This window comes from Sitophilus oryzae, unplaced genomic scaffold (assembly GCF_002938485.1).
Source record: "Sitophilus oryzae breed Bouriz unplaced genomic scaffold, Soryzae_2.0 scaffold_1000_pilon_pilon, whole genome shotgun sequence".
NCBI lineage: Eukaryota > Metazoa > Arthropoda > Insecta > Coleoptera > Curculionidae > Sitophilus > Sitophilus oryzae.
The window spans coordinates 2,509,679-2,533,962 of NW_022145617.1; the positions used below are offsets into that span (position 1 = coordinate 2,509,679).

The 24,284-nt window shown below is 30.2% G+C and overlaps 6 protein-coding genes across 9 annotated transcripts in view; 4 read left to right on the plus strand and 2 right to left on the minus strand.

The window, feature by feature from the left end:
* The window catches only part of LOC115881280 (tudor domain-containing protein 7A), a 56,411-nt gene extending 55,045 nt beyond the window's left edge, over nt 1–1,366 (plus strand). For all 3 annotated transcript variants that reach the window (XM_030898800.1, XM_030898733.1, XM_030898867.1), the window contains exon 22: nt 380–1,366. In XM_030898800.1, coding sequence (XP_030754660.1) covers nt 380–612 — 233 coding nt within the window. In that variant the 3' untranslated portion in view covers nt 613–1,366. The remainder of the gene's footprint in view (nt 1–379) is intronic.
* Nucleotides 1,367–1,899: 533 nt separating this feature from the next.
* LOC115881862 (zinc finger protein 277) lies at nt 1,900–4,119 on the plus strand. Its single transcript, XM_030899603.1, has 6 exons — nt 1,900–2,213; nt 2,309–2,541; nt 2,602–2,913; nt 2,978–3,305; nt 3,373–3,478; nt 3,999–4,119. Exons 1-5 carry the CDS (start codon nt 2,026–2,028, stop codon nt 3,434–3,436), a joined length of 1,125 nt encoding a protein of 374 aa, XP_030755463.1. The 5' UTR covers nt 1,900–2,025; the 3' UTR covers nt 3,437–3,478; nt 3,999–4,119.
* A 1,602-nt stretch (nt 4,120–5,721) lies between these two features.
* Nucleotides 5,722–10,036, minus strand: LOC115881939 (cytoplasmic dynein 1 light intermediate chain 2). The gene is made up of 9 exons (XM_030899712.1): nt 9,724–10,036; nt 9,489–9,665; nt 9,260–9,434; nt 9,012–9,198; nt 8,463–8,576; nt 8,220–8,406; nt 7,871–8,009; nt 7,675–7,815; nt 5,722–6,286 (listed from the first exon to the last, which is right to left on the minus strand). Exons 1-9 carry the CDS (start codon nt 9,886–9,888, stop codon nt 6,135–6,137), a joined length of 1,437 nt encoding a protein of 478 aa, XP_030755572.1. The 5' UTR covers nt 9,889–10,036; the 3' UTR covers nt 5,722–6,134.
* A 103-nt stretch (nt 10,037–10,139) lies between these two features.
* On the plus strand, nt 10,140–11,861 carry LOC115882123 (lethal(2)neighbour of tid protein). The gene is made up of 2 exons (XM_030900007.1): nt 10,140–10,511; nt 10,570–11,861. Exons 1-2 carry the CDS (start codon nt 10,253–10,255, stop codon nt 11,721–11,723), a joined length of 1,413 nt encoding a protein of 470 aa, XP_030755867.1. The 5' UTR covers nt 10,140–10,252; the 3' UTR covers nt 11,724–11,861.
* Nucleotides 11,862–12,231: 370 nt separating this feature from the next.
* On the plus strand, nt 12,232–21,040 carry LOC115881994 (eukaryotic translation initiation factor 3 subunit C). Of its 2 annotated transcripts, none has more exons than XM_030899843.1 (18): nt 12,232–12,408; nt 12,675–12,782; nt 12,844–12,976; nt 13,034–13,202; nt 13,436–13,554; nt 13,608–13,690; nt 13,748–13,851; nt 14,078–14,246; nt 14,879–15,124; nt 15,224–15,384; nt 16,101–16,321; nt 16,644–16,792; nt 17,114–17,306; nt 17,679–17,889; nt 18,091–18,261; nt 19,079–19,247; nt 19,305–19,472; nt 20,838–21,040. In XM_030899843.1, exons 2-18 carry the CDS (start codon nt 12,693–12,695, stop codon nt 20,904–20,906), a joined length of 2,625 nt encoding a protein of 874 aa, XP_030755703.1. In that variant the 5' UTR covers nt 12,232–12,408; nt 12,675–12,692; the 3' UTR covers nt 20,907–21,040. The 2 variants fall into 2 exon arrangements, with proteins under 2 accessions (XP_030755703.1, XP_030755769.1); XM_030899909.1 differs by having other exon boundaries at nt 12,264–12,408; nt 12,679–12,782.
* LOC115882191 (ankyrin repeat domain-containing protein 16-like) lies at nt 21,035–22,312 on the minus strand. The gene is made up of 3 exons (XM_030900131.1): nt 21,623–22,312; nt 21,346–21,569; nt 21,035–21,287 (listed from the first exon to the last, which is right to left on the minus strand). Exons 1-3 carry the CDS (start codon nt 22,154–22,156, stop codon nt 21,068–21,070), a joined length of 978 nt encoding a protein of 325 aa, XP_030755991.1. The 5' UTR covers nt 22,157–22,312; the 3' UTR covers nt 21,035–21,067.
* Between the last annotated feature and the right edge of the window lie 1,972 nt (nt 22,313–24,284).

The window sequence follows — 24,284 nt, forward strand, 5'->3', positions numbered from 1 at the left end:
CAATTAAACTCCATGATAAAAAATAACTAAGAGTCTATACAAAACGCAAATTGTCCCACCATTTTTAAAAAACATTGTTTAAAACAGAATCCATTGCCAAAAAATCTGAAGGAATTTAATTTTACAATAATTCCACAAATCAAAACGAAATCAAACCATAAAATCACAACAAAAGCGTCTCTGAGTGTTAGTTAAAAATAAAATTTTATTGTCAGATAGACATTTGCATTGTTGATATTGACAGATTTAATATTTTGCGCCTCTGCATCTTGGAGGAAAAACTATTTTTATGAACTGTCATTTCCATTTAAGTTTCCCAGCCATGATTAGGACTAATCCTCAAAATATGAAACCAACCATAAATTTAATTTGCTTTCAGATGTAAAACCTATACAGAGTAAATGGACTATGGAAGGCTGTGACGAGTTTAAGAAACTAATTGAAAAGAAAGAGTTTATAGCGCTCTTCATAGATATCGAAAAAGATATTTTGTATCAGAGCGATTCGATAGTTAAGGTTCTCCTAGTCGATACAAGTACCGACGTAGATATTCACATAGGTAAAGAGTTGGTGAAACGAGGAATAGCCGTGGAAGAGACTATTCAACAGTGAATAGCTCTGTGCATCTCTGTTGTATTGTTATATATAGATTCTACTGAGAATAATTGCTTAAATCTCCGCTAGTGGTGCTCTAAATAAAGTTTTTTTGCTTATTTTTGGTCCTGTAGCACTAGGACAATAATTCTCTCAAATCTCAAATGGTTTTGAGTTGTTTCCGGAACATTCCACGTAGTAGGAACCCTAACCTAAAAAATATTTATCGAAAACCACTGTAACTTAAACGCTTCTCATACTTCTATCCAAAATTTTACTTCGTTTAGCAAAGTACTTGCAATTAAAAAACAACCGTAGGATCTGTGTTTTTTAAGTTTAATCACAATGATTATATCCGACTTATATATAAACCTATACTCATGTTAAATGTATTATTGTAGTAACTTATATATAGGTTGTTTTTTGTTCAAATATTTTAATTTGATATTTACGTTACAAATGTTATATTACCGGTTTGTTATGTACTCTTATTAGTTCTGTAGAAAGCAAGGTTAAATAATAATACTGTTAAAAATGTATGATATTTTTTCAAAATTTAAAAACGTTTGTATAGTATATTTTTCTTAAAAAAATTGTTTAAAACGATTGTACTAAGAATTACAATAAATTTTGATCAAAACAGAATTTAAATTTTATGAATATCACAAAAACATTTTGTGGAAAAGTGTAGTTCTTGTTCGTCTCTAGACTTTAGAATTTTACTTGATTATTTTGTTGAATTTTCTTATTTTTGTTTGTTTTGATATACCAAAGTAAATTTAGTTTTTGTTAAAGACGGTAACTTTTTTATTTTTTGAAATAAAACTGTAATGAACCCTTTATGTCTTTTTATTTTATTTGTATTTGAGATATGCATCACATTTTGACAGGAAGCGCCATTAAATATTGCCAAAATTCATTTTTTTTTAAGAAATGGGCTTTCAAAATACAATTTACAATTGCCGCCTATTGAAAAGATTATGCCAGATTATGCCTAGGAGAGGACACAATGGATCTGTAAGGTCGAAGTGATTAACCCCCCTCCCACTCATTCTAAATTCTCATTCATTCATGCCTAGGAGAGAATGTATAAAAAGATTGATAAGAGATAGAAATATTATGTGAATATTAGGAATGTACCGCTCTATGTCGTATCGATTCAATTGCATAATTTGTATACTGAGTAGTTTATTTGAACCAGCCATTTGTGTTGGCTACAATCCTAGGATCATATATAATTGCAATCATATATGGTCTAAAAAAGTTGTCAGTAATCTGTGGTCGACAGTTGACAGGAATTTTTTTGACACAAAAATAAACATTCTTTCATAACTGGTTTAGATTAGATTAATTTTTATTTAATATACTTTAAATGCTTTTTCTTGATTATATTTTAGTACTTACGTATTAAATACATATTTTAGCATTAATATGTTCGGACCATTAACTTTAGAAAACTCGAGGTACGATACAGGGGGGTTGACCGATATAGAAACTAAATGTTTGTTATGCGAAGACAGTTTTAACTTACAGCTTCGCCTGGATATATATTTAAAACACCTTTTCTGCGTTCATAACTGTGTAATTGAAGACGCGCAAAATATAAAAAACCTTCCAGAGTAAGTGTATTGTCTTCCGTGAATTTTATCTCATTTTTCAATAATACAGCCAAGATTATAATGTATGCTTTTAATAATACTTAAACACTTTTTAGATACATGAAGTACTGGAGAGAGAGATTCAGTTCCGCATCAGTAAATGAAATAATACCTTCTGTTAAAATTGATTCAACTGAAAATCAGTACTTTGTCTTTAGTACTCTACTAAAAGAAGACAAAGAATTGAGACACAAAATAACTTTAGAATATGTTTTAAAGGTTCAGGAGTTTGAGAGGACTGATAGAAATTTTATCAAACAGTGCTTGTTTTGTAAACACCAATCAGAAGGTAACAAATATGAAATATAACTCAAATTATTTTATTTTAAATATGTGTTATTATTCTTAGGGTTGAGAAAGGATTACTTAGACCATCTTTCACAACAGCATAATTTACAATTAGGCAATCCCCAGAATTTGGTGTTTATTGATGACCTTATAAATCACATAGAGGCAAAATTACAATCGTTAATTTGTGTTTTTTGTGAAGGACATTTTTCTGATCGCAACATTCTAAAAGAACACATGAGAAAGAAATTGCATAAAAGAATAAATCCAGAGAATTGTGAATATGATAAGTTCTATATTGTAAATTACTTAGAACTGGGGAAAAATTGGAGAGTTATAGAGAAAGAAGATGATAGGTATGCTTTATCAATAGGTAAGTTTTATGAATGTGTAATTCCTAGTAGTTTTTATTAAGAACAACTTGGTATTATTTTTAGGAGAGACTGAAAATAATGATGAAGAATATTCAGACTGGAATGAAAGAGGCGATACTATCAGTTGTTTGTTTTGTACCACAACGGAAACTGATATAAACCAGTTATGTTTACATATGCAAAAGACACATGATTTTGATTTTACAGTTGCAACAAAGAGTTTAGATTTTTACCAAAAAGTAAAGCTGGTGAATTATATTCGAAAAATGATTCACAATAAAACATGTCCTTGTTGTGAAAATGTTGAGAAAAGCAACGTAGCTTTAGAAGTTCATTTGAGGAATATGCAGCACTGTAAAATACCGGATGTTGATGTTTTCAATCAACCAGAGTAAGTTTTAAGCAGCCCTGTACATTTATTTAGTATTCCCTGTATTTATTTTGGACTACTTTTTCAGATTTTATTTTCCAACATATGAGAATGATGCATTCTTATACCTTATCGAAGATCTAGAAGATTGAAGAATATTTTTCAATAAAAAATAAGTTCAAATGTGATTAAATGTAAATAATTAGCAAATCATAAAAAACGACATCAAGTTGGCTGGGAAATGAGAATCCCTATGATTTTTCATATAATTTTACATATAAAATCACAGTGATCTTGCATCTTGCTGATTGATTTATAAGCTAACTCTGGCATCGTTTTTTTTATTAATTAAAAAATATTAAAATCACTGAATTTCTAAGCCAACTCTGATATCTTTTTTTTCAATACGTGTGGTACATATAGATTTGAAGAAACTACTAGAGCATTATAAGTGTTTTTTTTAAATTGCTATGAATGTAAATACAATGTGATAAAAAAAAGAAGTCAAGTTGGCTTGGAAATGGGGATTCCTAACATGTCTTATATAAAATCCCACTGACCTCTCTGACATAGTTTTTTTTTTCAGTTTGTATGGTACATATAAATTTGTAAAATGTAAAATGACAGCGATCTTTATTTCATAGCCATCGCTGACGGATTTTTTTCGATCATATTGTACTTTGCTATTTTAATAATGTTTTATTCTGTTTTCAGAGTAGAAGCTTTGGCATCATCAGGGATTTTCTACAATAATTATTTCTTAATATACTTTTGTTTTATTTATTTATTTATATTTCCACTTTTTTGTATAATATATTTTATTAGTTAAAATGTTTACTGTGTTATATTTTAATACAGAGATTTAAAAACGAATTAGCACATACCTTTTAAAGTTACTAAAGTACTCCTAATACTTTACCTCCTCGCTCTTTTTTATATACGTTAAGTTATTTAGATCAACAATTCTCAACTAAATGGTGATTGTAACTCACTCCTGCTGCCGAAAAATACCCCCTCGCTCTTATATGCTCCTGATACAAATTCAAGATGTCTCGCTTTTTATCAAAAGTTGCCAAAAATAATTTCTGCCTGGCAAATTTTGGAGTACCGGCCAACGAGTTAGAACACTTAGATTTTTTTTGAAAAACGCCAATTACGGCCAAACTATAAGAGATATCGAGGACCGGAAGAGGGCACTCGATCATATACGTATTACTTTTTACAAATATACTCAGCCTAATCTCCAAAAAGTGAAGCCCAAACAGTGAAAGAACAATATGGAATTCTGCATAAGTCTATTTCACCCGGATATTCATTTAACTGAGCATGCCTCACCTGAAGAAGTTTTCATTGGTCGATGTTTTTAAAGGGAAGTGGTTGACTGACGTTTCCCCTAACCTTCAATTTTATTTATATTTTTATTATTTATAACACATTATCATGGAGTTGGAAAAATATCAAAAAATAGTTGGAAACAATAAACTAAACAAAATCACTCTTTTACGCGCACAAATAAAAAGTTATCCAAACAGAACTAAAACAACAATCAATCGGAGTTTGGCGCAATCGCAGTTCAATCCATATCCGGGTGAAATAGACTTATGCAGTTTTAATATGGAGCTGGGTTATGTTGTCTTTTTCTTACGGCACAGAAATTGCACACGGGGTTAAATAGGGAACCCTGAGTATATTTGTAAAAAGTAATACGTATATGCATTCGATAGGGAATTCAACCCTCTATAAGGGTGCAAAATTAGGGGTTGGGTTGATCTTAAGCTACAACCTAACCTAACAAAAATTAACAAGACATACATTTTTGGGCAGAGAACTCAAAATTGTATCAATTTTTAGGAAAGAGAAATTAAATTTATGAAAAAAAAAACATTTCTATGCTACAAACAAATGTTGTAATGTAAAAAATAATAAAGCTTATGTTTTATCACCATTTTAAAATTTCCAGTTCATTTAAAACTTTAAAATTCAATGATGTAGATAATATCGTAAAATGTCTTTGGTTTGCAAGCTAAAGAATTCAACTGTTTGATTTAAAAAAACGATGAGAATTCAAGAAAAAAACTAATACTGAAATTTTAGTTAAGACGTTATTGGTTTTGGTTGAACACCAAATTTACATATGATAGAAATTTTCTGCATACGAAAATAAACACGGTAAGTGGAAAATAAGCAAAAATTGACGATAAAACGATATGATAATGTTTTATAAATATACAGGGAATTCAAAAACGTTCATATTAGGTTTTTTATTCAAGTTTTTCATCCCTTTTTTATAAAATATAGGAAAAATAATTGAATATTGAGAAATATATTTTAACGTGGGATGCAAATTGCAAATTTATTTATTATAAGCTTTAAGAGCCATACCAAGCCCAAACATCACAAATATTTATCTTTTTATATATAAAAAAAAAATTTAATGTAATTTTTCCAATATATTGGATAAATATTTTATTTATAATGTTAAGAGTGTTTACATTAATTAATTCAACTTAAAATAATTGTGTTGTGTTAGAACAAGCACTATGTTCGCGATTTTTTAATGAAAATATTGTCCTAAGAATATTACTTACTAATCTTAATCTGGGTTTACATTCTGATTAGTAAGTAATGAATTTTCTGTAATTTTTTCAAGGATGTCGTCTGTCGAAATCTCCTCTAACTCGTTTGACAAACTGTTAGACAGTGAATTTAATTCGTAGAACAATTTTTTCTCGCGGTATATCCATTATAACATATTTTATACATAAAAAAAGTCTAGTTTAAAGCTGAATATTAATAAATTAATTTAAAAATTGGTATTTAAAGATTGTAAAGCAGTTAAATATATACTTTTCAACAATCTGATGCGTTAAAATCGACCCCGCTGCTTGTACTACTGTTGACACTAGATGGCGCGGGCGGTTTTTTACCTCCCCTAGCTAATCTATCCAGCTCAGCTGCCGCATCTGAGCGCATCGTAGCCTTGTCGGGTAAAGATTCCGAACCTACAATATAAATCGCAGTTATTTTAATAGAAAGAATTGGCTCTTCATACACTATGACGCTAAAAACTCGACTGTCTAGACGAGGTTGTGCAAATATCTACCTTGAAAATAGCATTTAACACAAGGGATGTTATTAACTAAAAATTTTGTACTATGTTTAGTACATTTTTAATATGAAAGAATATGATAAACAAATAAAAACTTCTGTGTGTAGCGATTCACGTACGTTAGAGGTTTACGAAGAATCTGTGATAAAATTTTTTTGAAAATTACTTAAGTAGACTTATTTAAAAAATAATAATTCTATTATTAAAGTCTCATTTCAAAAATTTCGTTACCATGACAATTTTACAAATTTAGCAATTAAACGCTGTATTCCGTTGCAAAACCAGGCAAACCAGACCGGTAAACTACGGTAAAGAGCGGTTCCTGAAAAACATCGGTTTGATACAGAACGGTTTGGTAAAATACTGGAAACGTCAAATTTTGACGTTTTCTAATTTCAATAGCTCTATTTTAACATTTATCTTTTATGCATTTTTAATGTACCTATTCTCTGCTTTTACGTTTGCTTCTTCTTTTCAATGGAGTTTAATATTGAAAAGTACTTTATTAATAAACTGTTAAACTCGTTAGACAGCTCAAGTGAAGATTTGCAGGTCCAATATTAAAACAGATCAATAAAAAATAAACAAATCTAATCAATATTTATATTTTTATAGCTTACAAAACATTCACGATTACTTGTTGTCTTGTTTTTCATGTTTTCTTTAAATGTTCCTGACTTTAAGAAACAATGGCTGCCATAAGTTTAAATTATGGTCCTAAAAAGTCGTTTTATTTAGTGAATGAAATTTATTTACCTTCACTGCCTACCTCCATTGCTTTTGGATGTAAATACAAAATATTATTACAAATTTTAGAAATTAAATGAGAATTTCACTCGAACTTCCAATATTTGCTTGATTTCTGTCCCATAAATGACATTGACTGACAAACAAAACCAGAAAAACCAGCTTTCTCGCGCTGGTTAGTTTGGTGACAGTTATAACAGAATTTTTCAGGAACTGTGTTCCGTAATAAGAAAACTTTCAGGAAACCGATAGAGACTTTACACATGTTTTGTTTTTTATCTCGGAAACTATTAGAGATAGGTTAGTGTAATAAAAAAGTAGGAGATATGAAAGAAGTTTCGAAAAATGTAGTAATATACCAGGTATTCCATTTAAAATAACAAAGATTCTCCACTTTTAGTATGACGCCGCAAGACAGATGGAGCAGGCGCCTTTATGTAAAAATCCAAATTTCCAAAAAAATTCTAGCAATGGTTCTCCATAAACGTCTACCGTACCATGGCCGTGAATCACCCTGTATACATATAAACTTACCTGATTTATTAACCAAAGAAGTATTAGGCGATCCCGTTTTTTTATGTAGCAATGAATTGAAGAAATTCGCCAAAACTCCTTCACCACCAGGCGTACTGACCACCTTGGAACCATCAAGTTTGCGTGGAGAAGGTTGCATACCTAGATTTAAAAAAATAATTAGTATTAAAAAAATAATAGCATAATAACTGTATACCTGTGATTGGTCCAGGCCTCATAGGGCTCTCTCCTAGTCTTGCTCCAGGAGCAGGAGCTCCACCAAACGATATTTGCTGCAATCTAGCTAAAAATCCCTGCTCATCTTCAGCAATAAGCTCGGTTTCTCTATTTACAGCCTATGCAAAAGAAATTTGTTTATAAAAATATATTATTATTACTTTCTATTCTTTTTTAATCTTTCTATAGTCAGTGTTAATTTTTGACCAGTAATTTTTAGTAAATGACGTCTAGAGATTGACCTCGCCAAAATTATCATCGATTATTATTCCGCAGCCATCTTACACCCAGTTTTTTTAGATCATACAGTATTTAATTTGAATGTTAACCTTTCTAGTAGCCGGTTGTACAATAACATCACGATAATAATCGTCAGGCTTGCAGGAATGCATGTTTTCATGTAGAATACTGATTTTTTTCATATTATCCCATCCGGCAGGGATAAATACTGCATCCTTTTCCACCACTAGGGCTGGTGTGTGGAAAGGAAATCCATAGATTCGATGAGTCAAATACCTAGAAGAACCTTTATTTATTTATGTTCGATTTAAACAAAACTATTATATTCTTACTTGTATAACAGATCACAATTCTTGTCTTCTTTAGCGCTAGTGTAAAACAAAGCAGCGCCGTGTTGTAAACAGAATTTTCTGATCCACTGCTGCATAAAATCCAAGTGTTCATCTCTGTAAAAATTAAGGCAACTTATTTTTCCTTATTCCAAAATAAATATAAAATATACATAATAGATATCATGTTATCATATCAAGATATATATCACAGTATTTATCATGATATTTATAGTATACAAGAATATCAACACTCAACAGAAGAATTATTAAGATATAGTAAAATCCTTACTGATACTAATAATTCATCAAATGAAAATATGCCAACATCAATGTTACTAAAATAATGTAATAAACTGTGTATTTTTAAATAGTTTTTCTTTTTATTATAGAGGTAAAATAATAGACTTTTTGTTATGTTAAGTTTCTGTTAGTTTGTGATTGTGTTAAATATAATTTATAAGTAAAACAATTTTTTTTAGATATATCTTGTGATAAGATATTTATATAAATATTCATGATATTTTCAAACCCTTAATATAAAATAAATACCTGTAATCATGTTCCTTTTCAAGGGTTTGTATATAATCAGTTTTAGTAACAACTATGACTATATCCAGCCCCAAATTTGTAGTCAAGGTTCCTTCAGGCAAAGCACTACTATCATAGTCCTCATTATCATCATCTCCTAAGTTCCTTGAACTCCTTTTCATTGGTGAAGCTGGATCTAGCTCATCACCTTAAAATGAAAGCATTTTAAAAAAGTTATTCACTGGTTTAATATGTAATTAATAGCATACCTGGTTCTACATAGTCCATCCATTTTTTAATCATTGACTGCCTTCTATTCTGCCTGGAATCTATGTCTAACTTGAGTTTATCTAGATGATCAGCTAACACAGAGGACCAGTGTTGGAGCTGCTCTAATATACCCCAAGGTGTTGTCATAGATACTGTAAGTATCACTAAAGTGTCCTAAAATTATAGATATTATAAGATTAAATAGTACTATTACAAAGTAATGCTTGCTTGAAAGTTTTCTTCGTTCAATGCAAATTTCAGTAAATCAGAATGAGACGGGTCTCCATCTAATACCCACACACCCAGTCGAGTGTGATCGTCACGATAATCGTCTCTAACGTTGATGTAAGCGTATTCTAAACCAGATCCTTTACTAGAATTTTCTACGCCTTGTAACTTGGCTACCTTAAATGGCATGTTAAATTATAATAAATGTGTTTATTGCGGTAAACAGTATCAGTACCATAGTGGTCTTTCCTGATTCATTGTCACCCAAAACTACAATCTGTTTATTGGGATTCAACTTCGGATTTCCATGTTTCTGTACATCATTCAAGATACTTTGCCATAAGTTCATATTTTCTTCATCGTTGGTTTGTAAAGCTTCGTTTTCTTGTATTAGCTGCATAGCTCTTAAGAATCACACTCCAAGAAGTTTTTAAATTACTGTGGACAATAAATTATTTAGAATTTGGTAGATTTTTTATTTATTTAATTTTTTTGGAAATTTAGAAATCGATGAGAAATATTAACCACAGAAAATATAAATATATTATGTCAAAACTAATTTTATCCACAGAATAGTAACAGCTTAGTTCAAATGAACTAAAATCAGAGATGGTATCTGTGGTGCACAGTGTATATTGAGTTGCATAATGATAAAAAATTCTAAAAATAATAAAAATAATGGATTAACCTAGTTTCCATGCCTAAATTTAAAGAGCTTTTTTAACAAGGCTTTTAAGTAATGTTTGAGAAACCGATTTAAAAATATGCCTTCGTCGAAAACCAAATTAAAAGCTCCCACACAACCAAACATTTTCAAGAGGTATTTTAAAGTTAGTACCCTTAAAAAACTGGTGTTGGATCCCCATTATTTAGGCCCCGTATGCTTCTTGGTGTTTCTTTTCGAAGCATGCTTGAATATATTTATTATCGAACGAGTCAAGTACACTAAAATCGATTGGGATGCCTATATGCAAGAAGTAGAAGGATTTTTAAATGGTACTTGGGATTATCAGTACCTTAAAGGTTAGTGGGCTTTATTAAGTATTTATGATAGGTATATTTATATCATGTTTATTTTTAGGCGAAACAGGCCCATTAGTGTACCCAGCAGGTTTTGTTTACTTGTATACAGCATTTTATTATGTAACAAACCAAGGCAGCAACGTATACTTAGCTCAGTATATATTTTTGGTATTATACCTTATTCAAACCTTACTGATACATCGAATATACCGAATTACAGCAAAAATCCCGCCCTATGCTTTAATTCTAGTCACTCTGACTTCATACAGAATTCATTCTATATTTGTATTGAGACTTTTTAATGACCCTGTCGCCGTACTGTTGTTTTATATTAGTTTAAACCTGTTTATTTCAAACAAATGGAAGTTAGGCAGTGTTTTTTATTCCTTGGCAGTTAGTGTTAAGATGAATATTTTACTGTATGCTCCCTGTTTATTAGTAGCTTATCTTACTAATTTATCTTATACAGAAACAACAATAAATTTGTTTATTTGTGGATTTATTCAGCTGGTCCTAGCAGCACCATTCTTATATACCAATCCATTTTCTTATATTAAATGTAGTTTTGATCTAGGACGAGTTTTTGAGCATAAATGGACAGTAAATTATAGATTTCTTTCACAACATATATTCGAACATAAATATTTTCATATAGGTTTGCTCATTTTACACATATTTCTACTAATAATATTTCTTCCACTCTTGAGAAAATATTTGAGTAGTTACGCTAAGCTTCAAGTAATTTCAAGTACATTGAATTCACAAATTCAGGAAGAAAAGTACAGGAAAATGCTTAATAAAAGGAAAGCCAATGGACAAATATCGAAGAAAGAAAAAATGTACCTTAATGTAATAGAGAACCAGATGAAATCAAACTCTAGAGACTCCCAAGACAGTTTTTATGAAGAAAAAGTAAAATTACAAGATCGCATGGCAAAAATATCACAATTATTCGTTTTACCATTTTTTATAACGAATTTAATAGGTGTAGCCTGTGCTAGGTCATTACACTATCAATTTTATAGTTGGTATTTTCATAGTCTACTGTATTTAGTGTTTTGTACAAATTATAGAATACCTTTTAGATTTTTATTATTAGGTATTATAGAGTTTTGTTGGAATGTTTATCCTAGTACAAACATTTCAAGTATACTTTTACATTTTTGCCATATAAGTTTGATATTTGGTGTGTTTCAAACTATGAGAGCTTAAAAAACTGTTTTAGCATGATAAATTGTATAAAAATATTTTTCTGAGTGTACATAAAATGTGTCAATTGCTATAAACAATCACAATTGGATGTATTAAATTATATCGATATTTTTGGCAATAAAGGATTGTTTATAACTAGATTGCTTTTATTATAATTAGATACTATATTAACATTAATTCATATTATATTTTTTAAATAAGTAAATGCCAAAAAATTCCTGCAGATGTCACTTCTAGGTGGTTCCCAGAATTTCCCATTCGAGTAACGTGAAACGTCCAAGAGATGTCTCTTGCGATTATCCTCTAAAAAAAAATGCTCGTGTTGTATTTATTACGTTCAAACAATAATTTCTATAATCTCTCTCCATAGTATTGCTCAATAGCCAGTCCGCTGCTAATATCTCGGTTGAAAAGATGATAAATTCAGTTGTGTCTCGATTTATTAGTTTTTTACATAAAAGCGTAAAAAAGACAAGTACCCATCTCTATGGTTTACGTTTTCTTATCTACATTTGATCTATGGTAACAACGCTGACATTGACAACGACAACTGACTAGGCTGCTCAAAAGATAACCTCGATTAGCTCGAGTATAATTTTCCAGTTTTTCAAATATTTATCTTTATATTACGGCTTCTGTTCACAAAATTGTGATTGAGACAAGTGTTTTTACGTTATAGTTTCAGGTACTAATAATAGTTCATAAGTATAAAGTAATTAACATAATTTAAACTAGCTAAAATAATGTTTTTAAATAGAGGCACCAATTCCCCACATGTCTACATATTTTTTCTTGTTAAAATATCTTGCAGTGTAATTTTAATGTAATTCTATTTCTTAAATTGCTCAAATAATTGAACAAACTATTTAATTTTTTTAATGACATTGTTATCTGCTTTATCACATACACAATAATTATTCAAGATGTTAGGTTAATTACTTGGAATTTCAGATAGATCATTAAGGCAATATGAGTCGATTTTTCGCGGGTTCGGACTCAGATTCCGATAGCTCATCTGAGGAGGAACAAATCCAGCGCCCAGCCGGACCTCAATTCACCGTCAGTATTATTAAAATTTTGTTTGTACGTTTAAAAATATAATACTCTATATAACTTTTAGTTTTCGGATGATGAAGAGGAAGTAAAACGTGTAGTACGATCAGCAAAAGAGAAACGTTATGAAGAACTTACAAATATTATCAAGCAAATTAGGAACTTTAAAAAGATCAAAGATATGTCCAGTATGCTTAATAGTAAGTATGAAAAAACAAATTGGTAGAATTTATTTACAGTTATTTTTATTTTCTAAGGTTTTGAGGATCTTCAAAAAGCATTTGTAAAAGCCAGTCCTGTTATTGCCAAGGAAGAAAATGGACAAACCCCTAGATTTTTCCTTAGGTGTCTGGCAGAGATGGAAGATTTTATTAACGAAATGTGGGAAGACAGAGATGGGAGAAAGAACATGAGTAAAAACAACAGGTAAACTGATTATAATTTAGACACTGTTACTCTTAACACACTATGATATTTATATACAAAATGCTTAACCAATCCTTCCTAAACACACTTTGATTGTTTATGTGATTTGTGATTTTGTTTCTTTTTTTATTTTACATGGATTGAATTTTCCTAGCTATGGGCTAAATAAAGTGATTAGTATTATTATTATAATTAATATTCCTTCCTCTACTTTATCTTTTAATTTATTTTAGTAAATCCTTGGCTTCCATGCGTCAAAAACTGCGGAAATACCTTAAAGACTTTGAAGAAGACATTGTTAAGTTCAGAGAGAACCCAGATCAACCCGATGATGAAGAGGAAGAAGACAAAAGTAATTTTATAAATACATTGTATCTTTTTTGGATATATTTAAATTATTTTTAGATGAACCTGCTGATGAATCTGATGATGAACCACCTGTTAAGAACCAGTTTATCAAAACCCCTACAGCACATGCTGTAAAACAGGTAAATTTTTCAGGGATATATCAAAATTTAAAAAACTAAATGTTTTAAACACCTTAGGAGAAAGATTCTGATTCAGATTCGGACGAGTGGCCTTCGGATTCTGAATCAAGTTCTGATTCATCGGATGAAGATGATGGGAAATACACAAGCATGAGAGAAAGGTATAAATATTTACGTGAATCCCATGCAAATTTTAAAATAATAAACAAAAATTCCCCATTTTATTTTACAGAAAAAAATATTTGAAATTTAAAGAACTTATTAAAGTGAGAGAAACAAATTGTTTATTTTCAATTTCAATAGCTACTACAAATTCCTTTTGGAATAGTATTTATTTACCACTTGTCAAAAATAATTACCAAAAAATTAAGATTTTTTTTTAAATAGGTTTTTGAAGAAAAACAAGGAGGACGACGAAGAAAAAGAGAGAAGAAAGGAAGAGAAACGTAAAGAAAGGAAAGAGAAAGAACGAAGGAAATTGAAGAAGGAGGCTGAAGAGGAAGACGGAGATGGAGAAGGTTGGGAAAAAGTGAAATATGGTATAGCCATTCCTAGTGTAAGATATTTTTTTTTATTACAATTAATCTTAGATCATATATATGCTTACGTGAATGAGTAAATATTTAGAAAAACTATCGTAAACATATCAACGACGTATTATTATCTTGTTTCTTTGTTGCACACGCGGTACAGCTACTCTATCTATCCTTCTGAATCCCTAGCGGGAAACTTAGATTCCAGTTAAGCGACAATAGGCCCTCGCGGCCGCAGTGGCCGCCCACTTGGGACCCACTCTTAGTGAATACGAATACATTCCAGTTAGGCAGCCCGGCGTCAAATATGTCCATGGTTGGGAACAATGGATTTAAAAATCGCGCCTTCAATTAAAAATAAATAAAATTGGTAAAATGTTTCCAAAAGAATTGTCGAATATTTTGTATCGCACAACGCTGGTGATTATATTGAAACAACTTTCAATTTTTAATGCGCTTGCGCAAAGTAAGGTCCTCGGAAAGGACAAACCTATTGAACGTTTCATAAGTGCAACAAAGAAGGTATGAAAATTGCATATCTTGACGATAGAGACAGCTTAATGCTAATCTTATGGCGATGATATATCCACGTAATTATATATACAGGGATGCTACAAACAGACTGAATAGCCTTATAGCTCTATTTTATTTACAGGAAAAGCCGAAAATGTTTGCCAAAGATGCAGAGATCGATCTAAATCTTGTTATAAAAAAACTAAGCGAAATTATGGCTGCTAGAGGAAAGAAACGTACAGATCGTAGAGAACAAATTGAACTTTTGCATGAGTTACAAGCAATTTCTGATCAACATAAACTTGGGCCAGCTATGTTTGTTAAAATTAAATTTGCCATTATATCAGCTATTTTCGATTATAATCCCAAAGTATCTGATGCTATGAAGGTTAGTATGTTTTATTAATTAATCTTAAAATTTATCTTAAAGTAAAATTTTTTATTATATTTTTTTTTATTTTTAATTATCTCTTTTTGTTATATTTAGCCCGAATATTGGACAAAACTTTTGGAAAGAATGTCAGAAATGCTTGATATTCTCTTAAGTAACAGCAATTTAATTGTGGCAGACTCTGTTACAGAAGAATCAGAGAATTTGGAAGAGCCACCCTATAAGATACGGGGTTGTGTCTTAACTTCAGTAGAGAGGTTTGTATTTTTTTGTGTTTCACCCTGTATACTCTCATACGAAACGGCAGCTTCAAGGGGAACGACAGTTTGTATTGAAATTAAATTTAGTGAGCTTATATAGGTTAATTTAGAGAATATTTTAAAACTATATACAGTGGTACAGGGTGCCCCTAGAAAAAGTTACATATCAAAGTTGTATTTTTTGTAATAGGATTGATTTTCGGGTTCGAGGAAAAAAATAAAGGTGACTTTCACTAGAGAAGCATATGATTAAAATGTGTTTTTGATATGTTTAACATTTTCTAAAAATAAAAAACAAATTTTAAATTTCAATAAAAGCTACCTAAAATGGAATTACCCGGTATAGCCTAATAGTTAGTCAAAATAACTGTTGCACTTTAAATCAAATTTCAACTTGACCTGGAAAGTTATACAGGGTGAGACAAAATTAATATTGAACATTGACTGCTTTTAAAAGCAAGTTACTCTTCTATTTTAAATGAAACACCCAGTGTATTATTCCGATATCCAATGGAGAATTCAAGCCTCTTCAAAATAATGTTAAGGTTGCCTACCCCCCAGACTATGATTTTTCTAGATATTTTCATTTTTATGATTTGTGTCTTGTGATAAAATCTAGGTGGCTGTAATATTGTAGTATGTAAAGGGGCCTCCGAGTCGTATGAGAGACGCCACCCTGTACATTTTGAGTCAAAACATTTTTTTGTCAATAGGTTAGATGATGAATTTATCAAGTTGTTAAAGGAATGCGACCCTCATTCAAACGAGTATGTTGAAAGATTGAAAGATGAAGCTCGTGTGTCCAATATAATCGATAAAACTATGCAATATCTTGAAAGAACTAACATTCCTTCTGAGATATGTCGCATTTATTTGAGGAAAATCGAGCATCTTTATTACAAGTTTGATCCACGAGTTCTACAACAAAAATCAGGTATGAATCTATATAATTTTGTATATACAGGGTGTCCCAATATTCCCTGTACATAGAACTACTATATATTTTTACAATTCGGAATAACGGTTGTTAAAATATATGAAAACATCTGTTTAAAGTTTGATGTCCTCTAATGGACAAACAAAGCATTTTTGTATAGAGGGAAATTGTATCCAATGAACTTATTTTCCCTCCGAAAATATGTAGTAGTTCAACAAGGGTAGTTCAATGTCCACCAAATATTGGGACAACCTGTATCATATACAGTGTGACTAAAATATTCATAATGCTATTAATCTTTACTGTTTTCTTTTCAAAGGTGAACTTCCAAAAACTGTCGTAACATCCGTTCAAGAGATGGAAAAATTATGCAAATTTATCTATGCCAGGGATGGTACTGATCGACTCAGAACTAGAGCAATCTTATCCCACATCTATCATCATGCTCTACACGATAACTGGTTTCAGGTATACACCTCAGAATCATCTACCATTCGATAAAAAAAAAACGTCGTCAAAGACGCCTGAGAAATGAAAATCGAAGATAATTTTGACGAGGTCAATCTCTAGGCGTCATTTACAAAAAAGTGATATAGAACTTATAAGTCAAAAATTTATAAGTTAATTTTTATAGAAGGCTTCTTAAAGAAGAGTACGGGCCAAATAATGACGTCTAGGGCTTGACGTCGCCAAAATTATCATCGATTGTCATTCCCCAACCGTCTTTGACGTCGTTTTTTTTTCGATCGTATGGTACTTATGCTGTACTTTAGAGCGATATATTTTTAGGCAAGAGATTTGTTCTTAATGTCCCACTTGCAAGAAACAATTCACCACTCTGATCCGAGCACGCAAATTTTGTACAACCGTATGATGGCTCACTTGGGATTGTGCGCGTTTAGACATGCCAACATTAAGGACGCCCATAATTGTCTTGTCGATCTGATGATGACCGGCAAACCAAAAGAACTTTTAGCTCAAGGTGAGCCATATTTTTCTAACTAAAGATTTGAAGGACATGTTTGAAAAAGTGTAGTTTGAAATGTTGAAAAAGTAATAAAAACACATATTTATTTACGTGTAAAAATAATTTTTCTACCTATAATAGTTTTTTACACGTAATAAATAGTTTTTTTGCGTGTAACAAGTACTTTTTTTACGTGTAACAAATAGTTCTTTACGTGTAAAAATAGTTTTTTACATATAACAAATAGTTTTATACGCGTAAAATACAAATTAATAAATAATTTGCTTCACTTTCACAACAAGTTTTAAAATATCAATATTTTTTCTAGCTGAAATCGTAAATTTTTTTAAAAAATATTTATATCTATTTTATTTTCCCATTCCTAAGGGTTGTTACCACAAAGACAGCACGAACGTTCTAAAGAACAGGAAAAAATCGAGAAGCAACGTCAAATGCCGTTCCATATGCACATTAACCTGGAACTTTTGGAGTGTGTGTACTTAGTATCCGCCATGTTAATTGAAATACCTTATATGGCAGCTCATGAATTCGATGCCAGGAGAAGAATGATTTCAAAAACCTTCTACCAACAATTAAGGTACTTAACAGCAATTTTTTGTCATTAAAAAAAGTTTTTACGCTTAAAAAATAGTTTTTTACGTGTAAAAAACTAGTTTTGTTAGGCGTAAAAAATAGTTTTTTACGTGTAATAAATAGTTTCTCAACAACATTATGAAAAGAAAAAAAAATACTTTTTTTCAATAATATGCTTTGATTCATTATAAAATATTATCCACAGGTCTTCAGAACGTCAAAGCTTGGTAGGTCCTCCGGAAAGTATGAGGGAGCACGTAGTAGCTGCCGCAAAAGCCATGCGTAACGGAAATTGGTCGGCTTGCGATACTTTCATCATCAACGATAAAATGAACGCCAAAGTGTGGGACTTGTTCTATCAAGCCGACTCTGTGAGGTATATTTTGCGCTCTACATAAGAAACGATGGAAAATCAATGAAAGTTGGCGCGCTCTTCATCAAGATATTGTTACGGACTCCGTGGGTCCACTAATTTAAACTCACGATAAAATACTTAACGAATTTATTTTTCTCACTCTGTACACACAACTTATACTGTATGACAACTTATACTGTATGACAGTATATTGACATACAAATATTTGTTTTTATATCTAAGTTATTACTTTGTTTATTTGACCTAATCAACTTTGATTATTTGATTGCTTTGATTATTGCACAGTTTTCTGTATGAAAGCTGAAACATGTAAAGTTCTAATTGGATAACATTAGTCTTTACTTTTTGTGAGATTCTACTCACAACGTATCTATTCAATAATATAGGAACGTACTTAAAATTTTCTAAACAATATGAACTGATCTCAGACACACCCTAAAACTCATATTTGACAAATAATAATGACGTAACGGTGAACGATGGCTGAACAGTCTTTATCAAATGATTTCCTATTTATTCGAAATTTAATTTGGTAATAATTTTAACGTCTTTAGGTGCGTTTACACCGGCTGCGCCGGCGCCGCGCCGCTCAAGACATTTTTTTAACATGTATTTTTGAAGTGTATTTTTTAGCGCGCATAAAAGTATATGTTAAAAAGTGATTTACGCTGCGCGGCGCGGAGCAGCGCAGCCGGTGTGAACGCACCTTTTGATGACGCGATCGCCAATTTTTATTGATTTCTCTATACAGTCCATTTCACGAGAGATTCCGCTTCAATATCAATCTACTATATTTATTATATATAAACAATTTCAGGGCCATGCTGACAAAATTAATTAAAGAAGAATCTTTAAGGACTTACTTGTTTACATATTCCCATGTTTACGATTCCATATCAATGCAAACATTGGCTGAAATGTTTGAATTGCAAAAACCTGTCGTGCATTCCATCATTTCCAAGATGATAATTAACGAAGAACTCATGGTAAAGTTTTATTTTTTTTTAAGTTTTAGAATATAATTAATAAGGTTGAATTATTAGGCTTCTCTGGATGATCCAACGCAAACCGTTGTCATGCACCGCAGTGAACCGTCCAGGCTGCAATCTCTAGCACTGCAACTCGCTGATAAAATCAATAATTTCGTCGATTCCAACGAACGCATCTTGGAATCGAAACAAGGCAACTTCTTCTTACGCGGAGCAAACCAGGTAACTCATTTTTCTTTCATTTATACAGTGTTGTTCGCCTCATTCGACAAGAAGTATTGTATCCACACGATTACATTTTTAGTGAGTGATGTGATCGTTGAAGGACTGCTAAAGCTACAATTTAAAATTATTTTCAAAAGGTATAGAGTGTCCCAAATAAATAAAAAAATTCAAAGTTAATTTTTTTTAAATAGAACACCCTGTATATTATTACATTTTTAGTTTGTATGAAGGAAAATTTAATTTAGGTTTACGGCACTTTAATCTTATCTTTTTTGAAATATTTACGTTTTTGTGAAAATGCAGTAACAATTTTAATGCTTTTCTCTAGGCGAATTTCAGTTTTTAAAACCAAATATTGTACTAAGGTTTTTCTAATTACTGAATTTCGTGTTGCAATAATAAAAAAAATACTACCTTATAGAGAGTGTCCAAACATTAATTTTAAATAACTACTAGTTTTAAACGGCAATAAGTTGTTTAATTTAAATGAAACACCCTGTATATATTACGAGAATTAGATGCAAAATTTATTTGTCTATCAAATTGTATTATACCATTTTTTACCTATTTCTTTAAGTTTTCGTAGAAAATGCATTTTCTTATAATTTAAACCTCACTTATCAAGATACCATAAGAAAATTTATTAGTTATAAAAATTAGTATTTTCTAAGAAAACTTGAAGAGATAGGTAAAAATGGTATAATACAATTTGATAGACAATTAATTTTTTTGCATCTGATTCACGTAAAATATAGTGATCTATTTAAATTAAACAAGTTATTGCCGTTTAAAGCTCGTAATTATTTAATATAAACTTTTAGACACTCTGTATAAGGGAGTATAATTTTTATTATTGCAACACAAAATTTAGTAAATAGAAAAACTTCAGTACAATACTTGGTTTTAAAAACTTAAATACTCAGCCTAAAGAAATTAAAACATTAAAATTGTTACATATGTACATACAAAATCGTAAATATTTCAAAAACGGTAAGATTAAAGTGCGAGAAACCTTAATTAAACTTACCATTATTTTAACCGTAGAAACCAAAAATGTAATAATATACAGGGTGTTACGTTTAAAAAAATACAACTTCGATATTTTTTTATTTTTTTTGGAACACTCTGTACCTTTTGAAAATAATTTTAAATTGTAGCTTTAGTAGTCCTCCAACAATCCCATCAGTCACAATTTCTAAAAATCTAATTGTTCTTGCTCGGTGTTGAATGAGGTGAACAACCCTGTATATAAAAAACCTTTTTTAGTTAGGAAACAACTGTTTTTCTTTTAATTAGTTACTTTGTATATAAATAAATAGTTAATTTAAAGTATGGAATTATATGTTTTGAATTATTTTTTAGGGTAATTTCAGAGGGGACAGGCAAAACTATCGTGGAGGACGTCGTGAAAATAGAAAAGAGAATTATTAATTTTAAAATATCAATTCTTCAATTATCGCATGATTTTCTATTTTAATTTCAAGTTAAGATACTTTAAGAAGTTGTCCAATGAGTATATTATTTAAATTATATTGTATTATCGCAAATAAAACAATATATAATATAAAATATTGTATTTTTGTTTTCCTACCTTATAAATAATCAAAAGCTGTTCTGCCATAATTATCTTTAATATCTACATTTGCACCATTTTTTTCTAAGTATTTGTAAGCCTCTTTATTACTTTGTTTTGCAGCACAATGCAGTGAAGTCCATCCGTTTCTATTTTGATCATTAATATCAAATTTAAGTTCATTTAAAATGTACTTTATTATATTATTTTGGGCTTTACTAGCTGCTAAATGGAGTAAACTTAAAAGAACAGTAAAATTACATTGATAAAACCCTGATATGAATATTAGAAATTCACCTAAAATCGCTATTATTTCTTGCACAGATGTTAGCACCATTTTTAATTAAAAATTTACACAAATCAATATGTTGTCCTAGTACTGCTTCGTGTAATGGCGTATTTCCACAATTATCCTTTAAGTTAATATCAATATATTTTAATAGTAACGAGGAAATACCAATATGTCCATGTAAAGAAGCGATATGCAAAGGACTTCGTCCATTTTTTGTATTTATAGAAACCTGTTAAAAATATCTGTAATAAATACAATCATACAAAAATTATACCTGCTTACATCTAACCCTCTGCTTATTAAAAATTCTAGTATTTCTATTGAACCTTCACGAGCTAACATATGTGCACAACTCCAACCATCTTTGTTCCTTATATTTATCAGTGCACCATTTCTAAAAAGTGTCTGTACAATTTGTAAACTAATATCATCTTGAATTTTTGTACATGCTAACATTAAAGGCGTCCAGTCCCCTCTTCGTAGAGCATTTACATCGGCCCCATACGAACATAACTTTAAAACACTAGCAAGTTGTCCAAATTGGGTTGCTTCATGCAAAGGTGTTTTATCGTCTTTGTTTTTTATATCAACACAACTTGTGCCAAACTCATCACTTAACAGATAATCTATAATTTCCTGATAGCCCAGTCTAGAAGCTACGTGAAGTAGCGAGTCTCCAGTTTTTTCGTAACAAATATGGTTCCAATGAAACAACGGATTTTCGCTTTTAAGTTTTTTCAAGCTTGTTAAATTATTATGCTGAATTTCTAGCAACACTTTATCCCTAATGCGTTTATCCAAACCTACTTTATCCATATGCTCCTTTCAAAAATTCTTCTGAATACAGTCTCTAAAAATTATTTATTTTATTCCATAAATTTATTGAATAAAAATAACAGGAAAAGACAAAAGCACACATATTTTTTTGAATTTGAAATTATCGATGATTTAAAACCATCGATGCTCTGTCAGTTTTTAGTCTCGATGTCAATGTCAAAATTGTCCAAATCATCGATGTCCTGTCAAAACAGGGATGAGCGTGTAATAAAATATAATTACAAAAAGGTTTTCTACGTGTAAACAACATATATTTATAGAAAAAGTATTGTTTAATGGCTTTATTATATTTTTAAGTGTTGTTTTTTAATTTATCATTTTAATTTTACATCAAAGCTTAATAAAAAAGAGAATTCTTAAATGACTTTTATGAAAATAATAGGTAACTCACAATACATTTCAAATTCATTATACGTAGGCGCCACCTGGTGTTTTTCAGAAAGCACCCTAGGAACAGTGGCACTTTTTTAAATTTAAAAATTGTTTTAGAGTGGATTTGTGGATTTAAAAGAATTTTGAACATGTCAAAACACAATGCATGCTTTTAATTAGGTCGAACATACTATAAATGGCAAATCAACTTAATTGGAAGCATACGAAGTATTATATATGGCGAGAATTATTAAAAAAAATATTACGAAAGAAAAAAAAATATAATAAACGTTATCTTTTTTTGTTGCTGTTATATTATGTAATTAAAATAAGATCACTCTGCTACCCTCTAGGAAATTGGTTCTTAATTAATTCTAGTTTATTATCTGCCCACGTAGATTAGTTTTGATATAATTAGTATTATTGCCCAATATATTTTAATTAAAAAAAATATTTTGATATATAGGTATTACCTCTTTTAATATATCAATCACTACATTAAAATGAATTTTGTGGCAGTCGTCGTGATATAAGCATATCTAATATCTCAAATCGATTCAAGTGAATATCGGAAGTATCTATTTGTTAATTATGTGTATATTTTTTAAGAACTATATATTGGCATTAGTTTATAACAAAGATGCAAATTGTTGGGATATTACTCGTTTAAAAATTTCAAAAATTTATCACGGTAAGAAGAGGAAAACAATGGTTTACAACGTCCCCAAAAGTATTGTAACGTTTCCACTTAAAGAAAAGGTGAGTAAATTACTTGAATCTAAAGCTTCTTAAAAAAATATGAGCGCCACTGACTTTTTTCGTTATTAGGAAAAGTGTGTTTGGTTTTAGTTCCCATTAAAAGGTGTATCTTGATATTTTCAAAATATTATTTTGTTCATTTTGATTTCTTCGATGAGATAAATACATTTTTATTAATAAAAATATGACAATTAATAAAATTAAAATACAAATAAAATTAATAAATTTTATTATTTACTTAATGTATTTTATTACTAAATTTTATTAAAATTTATAACACTGATATACATTATTTTCGTATCTCGCTTATGGGTAGAGATACAAAGATGCGATTTTCACATCACTGAGATACCCCGTAAAACACACGAAAATGGGACACCTTGTACAACATATTCCTCAATAAAAAGTATTTAAGATAATTACAATAGACCTATTTTTTAAAAGATTTAATAAAACCCGTAACATTAAAATTAAGTGTTTATGTTTATAGGTATATGTATATGTGTATATGTTTATGTTTATATAGTAAATCGAAAAAAGATGAAAACTTTAACCTCCTGTAGCTACGAAATAAAGCAGAATCGGACCTATGTTAATATGAGAAATAAATCTTATTTTTATGAGAGGAATCTCCCCCACAAGAGATGGCACATGTTTTTTAAAACACCCTGTATATTAATCTCTGTCGTATATGCATTAAAATATAGACCACAGAAATAAAGTGACCGTATATTATAGTATCGTTTGATCAAATAAAAACGGCGTCAGCGATGACTATGAAATACAGATCGCTGTCATTTTACATGTAAATTATATAGGAAATGTTATCGATCGTCATTTCCAAGCCAACCGGACGCCGTTTTTTTTTTCGATCATACGGTATATCCTTTATGCATAATCTTGAAATATACGAGACACATTTTATTATACAGCTTCACCGTATAATTCTTTTTCCCGACGAATGATGGCACAGGTT